Source organism: Lycium barbarum, chromosome 5 (assembly GCF_019175385.1).
Source record: "Lycium barbarum isolate Lr01 chromosome 5, ASM1917538v2, whole genome shotgun sequence".
NCBI classification, from domain to species: Eukaryota; Viridiplantae; Streptophyta; class Magnoliopsida; order Solanales; family Solanaceae; genus Lycium; species Lycium barbarum.
The window spans coordinates 140,544,911-140,555,262 of NC_083341.1; the positions used below are offsets into that span (position 1 = coordinate 140,544,911).

The following is a 10,352-nucleotide window of genomic DNA, read 5'->3' on the forward strand; positions in this document are numbered from 1 at the left end:
TTTTTTTGGGTGTTAATTTTAGAAATATTTACACTTGGTAAAGGTGTACTTCTTTTAGATTACAAGCAACAAAGTCATCAGAGCAAGTAGTACACATACAAATGCTTTACACAAGTTTTTTAAAATCTTAGCATTTCGATTCCTCTTTAATCACTTGATCAAAACGTTTCATTGTGATATAAAAAGTGATTATTTAGTAATTGGCTACTTTGCCTTTAATTTTATTAATAACTAATAAGCAGAAACTTTTTGACCAATTCATCGTATTTGATATTTGGATAAACAAAAGGAAGCCTACTCCCCATGTGTGATCGATGCAAACATGCAAAATATAGGAATAAAACTAATTCCATAATTTAATTTACTAACAAAGAATTATGGATAATTTCAACAGTGTGCAATTGGTTTGTCTGTTGATCTGGATACCAAAACCTAATACATAACTTATCTTCAGTTTTAATATTAGGGTTATTTAATACATAGCAAATCTTAAATTCGTCTCTGATTACAGTTCAACTAATTAGACTTGTCAGATTTATATTGGTGGAAAATAATATATACTTGATAAATTAGTCGAGGTGTATATAAACTGCATACTAATACAAAATCTCAAAAATATGCATCATGAGTCAATTGTGTACAAATGCACCCTCGTTAAAAAACTATACTACAAATTGCTACTGCAAGCACCTCTTCGATCAACCATCGACTTTGAATTCTGAATATTGGCTAATAGTTTAATTAAGCAACTTAATAAGTTTGGTAGAGTAGTGGCGCGGACCAGGGACCAGGGATCGGGATTTAAGTTCTTTGAATTCAACTTTTAAGATTTTTACTGTTTTAGTATTGAACATCTTATTTTTTAGAATTATGAGTTCGAACTTACTATTTGTTACAATATTAGTGAATTTTGACACATAAATTCATACATAAAAACTATTAATTCAGATGATAAAAACTATTGATTCAGATGAATTCGGTACCACGACGATGCATCTGCCTCTTATACAAGGGGCCATAGTCCAATATTGACTTTAAGAATGATCCAATGTGTTAGAGATGACATTTTATCTGCATATACGAATATGATAACGATTGATCATGATTCATTGAGGTCACTTCTTTTTTAATTATGTATATTTTTTTAATTTAAAGAAATTTAACATGATCGATCTTTTAAGGAGGATGAATGCGCCGGCAGAACCAGAAAATCTTTGATTAAATTACTCGCATTAATTAGAATGGATGCAAACTTTGACATTAGGTTCAAGTGATTTCAATGAAACTGTATAAATAAAACACTAATTTCATATCCATTACTGTTATATACGCAAGAGTACGTATTGTAGTGATACTTCTCGGCTTCGAGAAATTTGTGTTTTTAGTCCATCCAATATTATAAATTTTAATTTTTGTGATTTTTTATTAAGCATAGTTAATCTTCATTTAATTGATATGCATACTTTTGATATCCACAAATTTAACAAAGTCATTTAATTACCAACTGCATTGAATCTAAGATTTAATATTTTTCATTCAAAGGACAGGCCTTGAATTGCGATTATGCAATGACACTATTTGTTTACTTATAACCCTAATTATCTGTATATTTAATTTTTTTGTGATGTCATTATAAAACACCATTTCTAAAAGTAATAAGATGTTCTAGTCTTTCATGGAGGCTAAATATGCGTGCATGTTAAGTAAACTTACTGACTCGTATCATTAATTTTTATTTTAATATTTACGTTGGCTTCTAGATGCATTTGTTTGTCTTGTAAGGTTGAAAATAAAATATGAAGTAACCATTCTACACTTGAAGACTAGATAAAGGGAGGGAAAAAAATTATATGAGAGAAAATGGAAAATTGAAAAAGAATTATCAGTTTCTTCCCTTTATTTGGTTCGAATAAATTAAAAGAAAAGAAAGAAAAATATATTCTCATAATTTTATAGTCAACCCAAAAATAATTTTATGATCTTATTCTCATAGTTGTTTTCTAGTTTTCAATAACTCTCAGGAAATGAAAAAAGAAGAAAAATAACTTCTCTGAGACATTAAAAGAAGAAACAAATAAGAGAAAAGGACACAAATGGCCAATCGGGTGAAACTATTGACACCCGGTAGCCCAAGAATTTTAAAAGTCATTTTTTAGTATTTTCAATATAATTCCATTGTCTAGCCATTTTTCAACTAATTTCAGCATATGTATATAAATTGTATCATTTTTGTATATGTATCACTACTGTTTATGTATAGAAACTATATCATTGTTGTATAGAAGATGTATCACTACTGTATATGTATAGAAAAAATGTATCACACGTATAGAAACTGTATCATTATCGTATAGAATATATTTCCCTAAAGTATATGTATAGAAAATATATCATTGTTCTATAATTTGTGTATAATAAATGTATAATTTCTGTTTAATAAATGTATAATTAATGTATACACATTATACATGTTTTGGGATACTATACTTTTAATGACGACTTTTCGATCTTTGGTGGCGACTTTGTATGATTTTTTTTTTTTAATAGTGTGGGTTGGACGGCTAGCACCTGGGAATAGTATGGGCCGAACGGCCAGCTCGGGTATTAAGCCCAAAATGGGGTCTTTTTGGGCTTTTCTTTTGGGTAGGTGGCTTCAGTGTGTCTTTGTCCCAACAAATAACATCTCTGAAAAAACATAAGTGAACAAGAAAATGAAAATATTTATATACTCTTAACAGGTAAATGCAATAAACATTTCATAGCAATTTAATTAAGCAATTTCCTATGTATAAGGCAGCCCTCCGTACATGAAGGGCATAATAATCCCACGACATTATCTAATTATTTAGTGGGACTCTATATCGTTGTAACTAACTGCTTTGTCACAGTTTTTTCCATTTTATAATTCCTCCACAATTTGAAAGTGCAACATTTTTTATTTTTTATTTTATCGACCAATTATATTATGTAAATTACTTATGTAATTTTGTTATATGTGGTATAATGAAGTTGTTAGACATAGAATATTATTGGTATAATTTTGTTACACCCTTTGCAATATATTATGTATACCTTTCATAAATTGATTATATTGTCTATATTAAATATTATATACATGGTATAATTTTAATATACATTGTATACTAAATTATATTATGTATATTCCATGTATTATCTTGTATGTGTAGATGATCAATGTGATTGGAGTTTAAAGTCATCAAGCCTTCATACATCAAATATATTAAAGGTGATAGAGTTTAAAGGAACATATTATCGGTACTATTTTTTTCACTAACATTAAATCTAAAGTAAATTCTCTGTAACTTGAATCAACCAAGAAAGGAAAATGTAAGTGGAGGGGTTAGTAATAGCACATGGAGGATATATTGGTTGAATAAGAAAGATAAGTGAAAAATATAAATGTTTATCGTTAATGAAGAGAGATAAATGATGGATTTATCCCTTAATTAAAATGAGAGATAAATTAAGATAAAGAATAAAAGATATCATTGAATCTTGATTTAGGGGATATTTCATTTCATAACATACTTTTTTTATATGTTATAAATGTAATAAACAATGTTATTTTTGAAAAATGTAGAAAGTTATGCTATTTATGTGCTTAATTCTAATACCATGACTTATGGTGTAATGGTGCCAATTACCATGGGCCCATAAATTGGGCTTTGGCATGGCAGTCCTCAACCTCGTAAGCCTGTTAATTCTCGGCCCAGACAGCAAGCTATATTAAAGGGGTCATTTGCACTTTATCCCTATTTTGTGCAGGTCTTTAATTTTCTCCCTCAATGCGAACAGTTTTTGCGGGGCATAAGTTTATATTTTCGCATTATAATATTCCATAAGTTATGCCACATGCCTTTAAAGAACATATGCCCCACTAGGCATAAGTTCGATTTTGAAGGGCAAAAATTAGAGAACAGTCCATTTGAAGGGGAAACCGTGTAATTTATTGGAAAATTTACTTGTCATAGCTACTTCTAAGACCTATTTATGAATAGTAAATACCTTTTATTTTATTTATTGTTCATAACTAAAATATTTTCTTAAATTACACATCATAACTAGTGTCCTGTATTTCACAAGTTTCTCTTTTAAATTGGTTTTCTCTCACCTCTCAAATCTATTTCTCCCTCACCCTTCTCTCTCTCTCTCTCTCTCCGTTCCCTCTCCTGCCCCCATCACAGTTTGCTGATTTCAAGCAGTACCAAAATTCCAAGCTTTTCCTTCCATTAGTTTGCTGATTCCAAGTAGTACCAAAAGTAGTGGAGGATCTCCAGCCAATGGCCGAAGCTCAACCATAACAATTTCTTTGCTAAATCTCCATGAATAGGCTGAAATAAGAGGAAAATCCTTCTTATGTTTGTTAATCATGTGGTGTTGTTTATCTTATGAGTGATGAAGAATAGTATTGATTATAGTAATATGATATTGTAGCATTATCTAGGAGCAAGAGAATAGGTTGTTGTTGTAGAAACACCATTGATGAGAGTTATGGAGCTTCACGCCCACCAAGTGTTTGATAAAATGTTTCAGTATATTTCAGTGTATTATTTCACTGTATTTATCTTCTTTTATTTTTATCTTTTTTTATTATTTTTTATGTAGAGCCTATTTTTGCTCCACTTTGTTTTCATGATTTTTGTATTTCACTGTATCTCAATGTAATTCTGCATTTTGTATTTCTAATTTATGAAATAGTTTCTGATATATTTCATTGTATTCCATTATATATACGCATACTACAAGTTTATATTTCTTAAACAATCAACCATATTTCATTGTATTCCAGCGTATATTTTTCTATATTTGGAAGTTTTCAGATCTTTAGTGGTTTTTGAATTCAAAAAGTTTTGATTGTGATAAAAGTTGAGAGAGATTCGTGAGTTGTTATGGAATGCGTGAAATATGATTGATTTAATTTAACTTACCATTTAAAAAGAAAAAGAAGAATCTGTTTAAAAAATATAGTCTATTTTTACTCAACCCGATTTTGTATTTCCGTGTATTTCACTGTATTTCAAAAAATCTATTCCATAAATAGCTCCTGATTTCACTGGAGCGTGTTTACTGTTCACTGTATTTCTCTATATTTCAAAAAAACAGAAATACACGCGTTTTTACACTCTGTTTGGAACGTTGTTACTCATTGTTTCATAATGTACTGTATTGTATTGTACTGTGCTGTTTTGTAGATACAATATTTGGATAGACTGTATTGTTTGCTGCTGTGTCATAACATATTTTTTGTTTGGATTAAATGTATCGTACTGTATTTTAATTGGTAAGTTTACTAAAATGCCCTAAACTATAAGTTTACAAATTCAGATTTCAAATTCAATCCTAAATAGTTAAGAAACGTCATTAACCACTCAAAATCTTTAAAATTTCACTGGTATAGAAAGTTTGAAGACACCCCACAAATGATTTTCTCACGATGCCTATATTTTTCATATAATCCATAGCTTAAAATGCATAACGAAATAATTGTCAATAACGAAGTATTCATGCAGTCCACAAAATCATAAATACTTAAAATTTAAATAAAATTATTCTAAACTTAATCTTCGGGTGACATCATGGTCAATAAAAGAATCTTGCGGTCTTCCTGCGGACATCCCATCAGTGTGCGACACATATCTGCGTTTTTACAAAGAATTATATAAGCCTTATTGCTCATGTGACGTTCCAAATTCATCTCCTTTACCATTTGCCATATCTCATTCGCAGGAATAGGAGGCATAGTTGAAAGCACAGCAAATAAGCAAAATATTCTATGCAAAAAAAAAAAACAAGAAAGCAAGCAAATTAATGATGATTGTGAATAAGGAGCGCAATACAAATAATAACTTACAATTTTGAAAAACGGCAGAATGATAAGAAGTTTTAAAAAGATGGTCATGGAGAACAAGAAGTACCTGTAACTTTGAAACTATGGCAGAAACCTAAACAAAAAGCAAACATATAAAATTAAAAGAAGGAAGAAAAAGCAGGGAGCAGGATAATAAAGAAAAAACGTAGAAGGAGATAGAAGAAGGAAGAAGACGTAGGGAGCAGATAAACCAAACCTAGAAGGAGACAGAGTTACGTAGAAGACGTAGGGTATAGGATTTTTGGGTAGAGTTAAATAATATAAGGTAAAGGGTAAAATAGAATTATGAAATATTAAGTAAGGATATAATTGGAAAAAGAAATTAGGCAATGGGATAACACCAAATCGGTTGTTACATAAAATGGGGTTTTTCATTGTTACGTAACGACGAAATTTAACAATATGATACAATACATTTTAAATAACAATCAAAACAAACATTATTTTGTGGTAACAATACAATACAATACAATGGGTAACAACGTTCCAAACAGATTAAAGAAAAATAGCTACGCTTGGTAATTTTGCATTTTATAGTTATATCTAGTTAAAAATCAATAAAAGGTAGCTATTTATGTAAGTTGTCCTAATTTATTCATATTAAAGTTCAAAACAGTAACGAAAAAGAAACAGAGTAATAGGATTTTCATATCCTTTTTCCTTTGTTTCTTTCTTATTTTCCTCTTTACATATACTGATATTATAAGTGTTTTTTTTCACATTATTAGCATATTTTAACTAATTTCGGAAGGTTTTCGATTTTTACTCCTAAGTTACCAAATTTAATTTATACGTAGTTACCAGTTGTCATTGTAGGTCACATATACTTAAAACTATACACAGTAAATGAATAAAAGTTAAACTCAAAAGGAAGTACATACTCCTGCTATAAAGACAAACACTAAGCACATCATCCCTTTCTCGTTTTGAGCACAGAACGTTAAAGTAAGTGTACTTAATTTTTGTAAAATTATCTAATGTTAATAACTAGGGCGATGATGCTCCTCTCCATTTTAGTAACGAAGGAGGTAATGAGCATCGAAGTGTTACAAAATTAACAGAGAAATAGCACGTATATATAGTAGTAGAAGGATGCATTTCTGTTGGAAAAAAGCAACAAAAAAATAATAATAAAAAGAAGGTAATGTCGATAAAAATAAAGTTAAACTCAAAAGGAAGTACATACTCCTGCTATAAAGACAAACACTAAGCACATCATCCCTTTCTCGTTTTGAGCACAGAACGTTAAAGTAAGTGTACTTAATTTTTGTAAAATTATCTAATGTTAATAACTAGGGCGATGATGCTCCTCTCCATTTTAGTCATTTTAGTAACGAAGGAGGTAATGAGCATCGAAGTGTTACAAAATTAACAGAGAAATAGCACGTATATATAGTAGTAGAAGGATGCATTTCTGTTGGAAAAAAGCAACAAAAAAATAATAATAAAAAGAAGGTAATGTCGATAAAAATAAAGTATTTTCTAATAAAAACAGCACATCTGGTAAAATTGTTGATGCCCAGGATCGAACCGGGGACCTTCAGTGTGTAAGACTGACGTGATAACCACTACACCACACCAACAAGCTGGTTATGGTTGCTAGAAATGATTATTAATTTACATATAACTTTCTTGTTTGGTGAAAATTGAATTTTCCGCCTCTAACGTTCAAGTATGACCTTTCAGATGCTTTTCCAACATTTTTTTTAAACCAATCACGATATTCAAAGTCAAGGAGATCGAATCAGTTCAATTAAATTAAGATTTTTTAATGATTATGGATTTAAGAATTGACTCAATACCGAATTTCAGAAATCCAAAAATGATTAAAGGAAAGGTTTACTTCTGGAAAAAAAAAAGATAGTGACAAAAGGAGAATTCTATCAATGTATCACGTCTCACAATTAGCTAGTTGAATATGAATTTGCTCTATATTATCTAATTTTTTTTCTTTTTCTCCGCCCTCCATATCATTATTGTAGTCACCTAGCTAGAATAATTGAACACTGATGCCCATAAACACCCAAATAACTTATGCATTCTTTTATTTATCAAACAACAAGCAATCACAATTTTACAATAATAATGTGAAAAAACTTCTCAGTTTTAAACAAAGTGACAGGACAAGAAATTATTGTATGCAATACTTGGCAAAATATAATGCTGAATCAAATTTACTAAAACCTTAATCCAGAACCTTGGAATTTTTGTTCAATGATATGATCGAGTTTCTCACTCATCTCTATATTGAAGTAATTCTTCCAATCTTCAACTTCACCTTTACGAAAGAACGCTTTATTTTCCTCTCCAGATGACAATTTCCCATTTATATTCACCTCCAAATGGCTCAAATTCTCAAAGCTACACATTCTTAATATTTCATCAACTACTCCACAATTTTCTTCCTCTATAGAAAATGGACATTCCAAGAATTCGGCTAAACGTTTAAGCTGAATTTTTGGTTGTTCTTTAATTTCTTCATACATTAAGAAAAGTACTTTCTTAGGCTTTTCTATGCTTCCTTTCCAATAATCTAACATGTGATTCCAAAACGGACCATAAATGCTCACTCCCTTACAGAAAAGATCAAGCATTTCTTCAATAGAATTGGTCCCCATGTTTTCTATTCTCAAACTATTTGTGAAATGAAATAAAGAAATAAAAGTGTCCCTAGGATTCCTACATAAGTAAACAAGTTTGTTTCTTGAATCTTGGACAGATTTTGGTAAGGAAGCAAAAGGCAAATGAGTTGACAAGAGTCTTGGTGTGTTGAAGGATAAAAAATTAGGGACTTGTCCATCAATATAGAGTTTAAGTTCCAAGAATGGAACAAGATCATGAGGGTTCTTGACAAGTAAAGGATGATTTTGTTCAAAAATAGGATATTTCATTCGATTCACAAGTGCAAATAAAAGTGATTTTAACCAAGTGGTTCCTGATTTAGGGGTTGTAACAAGGATTATATCACTATCTTGAGCTTGAAATTGTTGTTGACATGCAATCACACCTTGTAGTTGTCTTGGTGCAATCCAAAAACCTTGGTAATTGTAGATATGTGATGCAAGCCATCCTCTTTCCTTTGGTAAGGTTAAGAGCAATTGCTTACATTCTTCACTAAGTTCATCCTCTCGTAAATACTGAGGAGGAATTTGTGGAGAAGTTTGAGATGTTGGCATTTTTTTGAAGTGTGTATATATTGAGTGGTTCTTTTAGTTTTGCAGGATGGAGATTTACTCATGAATGCGGATATATATGGAGCTGACTCACCAACAATGTGACTTACGTACGCTTAGGCAATAATTGAGCTAGGTTGATTCCAATCTTATGGCATGTCTAAAATTTTAGTCTTAAAGTCTAGTTAATTTCCAACAATTCAAATCACTTGTCAGCTGTGTTTTATACCAAAAATTATTACTATTTTACGGTGTAATCCTAGACGTGCGATTGTCATGCAGCGCACAATCATTTTTTAAGATGGTGTTTTATATGCTTAAGTTATGTTTCAAAAAACTTTGAAATAATAATGAATGGGTAGACAGGTATATGTGGTTCGCTCGGTGGGATGGCAGAACTGGGTGTCAGTCTCATATGTCTTTCTGGAATTTGAGAACACATTTTTATTTACTTATTATTTTCAATGTAGGTAGCACGCCCCATCACGTGCGGGCCGTTTATATTCATGGCCAAGCAGTGAGACTGCCTTCTCTTGTACTCTATTTCCATGATTCGCCCCTTTTTTATGCAAAGAATACTTTTAAAACAATCAAGTTCAATTGGAAGGGTGTTTCCATTCGTCTCAACAACATATTAATACATAATTGAACAATTTTGAGTTGTTATTCCTGAGGTTGCAGTTAATTGAAAATAATATTTCTACTTTCTAAAAAATAGTATGTTGTATTAGTTATATATGGTATCTCTCCTTCATTTTCCTTTCTAATTCATACATCTTCTTTAAATGAATGCACCAGGCATATATTGAAGGATGAGTCGAAACAATAATGCATTTGGGAGACAAAAAGTCAACGTATGAAATTGACCCCAAATAAATTTGCATCGCTTTCAAGCTAGTAGTTGAAGAAAAGATCTACATAGATCTTGTAAATAATTTTTAAAAGAATCAAGACAAAATACATATCTAGTGCTAACATGATTGACTCGTGTTAAATTTATTTGGGGGCAATTTCACACGTTAACGTTTTGTCTCTCAAATGCATTATTGTTTGGACTCATCCTTCAATATATGCCTTGTGCAATCATTTAAAAAGATGTATGAATTAAAAAGGAAAATGAAGGAGAGATACCATAAATAACTAATCCAACCTACTATTTTTAGAAAGTAGAAAATTTATTTTCAATTAACTGCAGAAACCTCAGGAATAACAACTCAAAATTGTTCAACTATGTATTAATATGTTCTTAAGACGAATGGCAAAACCCTTAACTTCCAATTGAACTTGAT

General features: G+C 30.5%; 1 protein-coding gene and 1 non-coding gene across 2 annotated transcripts; both read right to left on the bottom strand.

The window, feature by feature from the left end:
• Positions 1 to 7,400: 7,400 nt before the first annotated feature.
• TRNAV-UAC (transfer RNA valine (anticodon UAC)) lies at positions 7,401 to 7,473 on the bottom strand. Its single transcript has one exon. It is a non-coding gene; the product is annotated as a tRNA-Val (tRNA).
• Positions 7,474 to 7,906: 433 nt separating this feature from the next.
• On the bottom strand, positions 7,907 to 9,118 carry LOC132642840 (cytosolic sulfotransferase 12-like). The gene has a single exon (XM_060359865.1). It carries the CDS (start codon positions 9,064 to 9,066, stop codon positions 8,068 to 8,070), a length of 999 nt encoding a protein of 332 aa, XP_060215848.1. The 5' UTR covers positions 9,067 to 9,118; the 3' UTR covers positions 7,907 to 8,067.
• Between the last annotated feature and the right edge of the window lie 1,234 nt (positions 9,119 to 10,352).

Excerpts from the sequence above, each read along its gene's own strand:
- LOC132642840 (XM_060359865.1), bottom strand. The coding sequence starts at position 9,066 with ATGCCAACATCTCAAACTTCTCCACAAATTCCTCCTCAGTATTTACGA.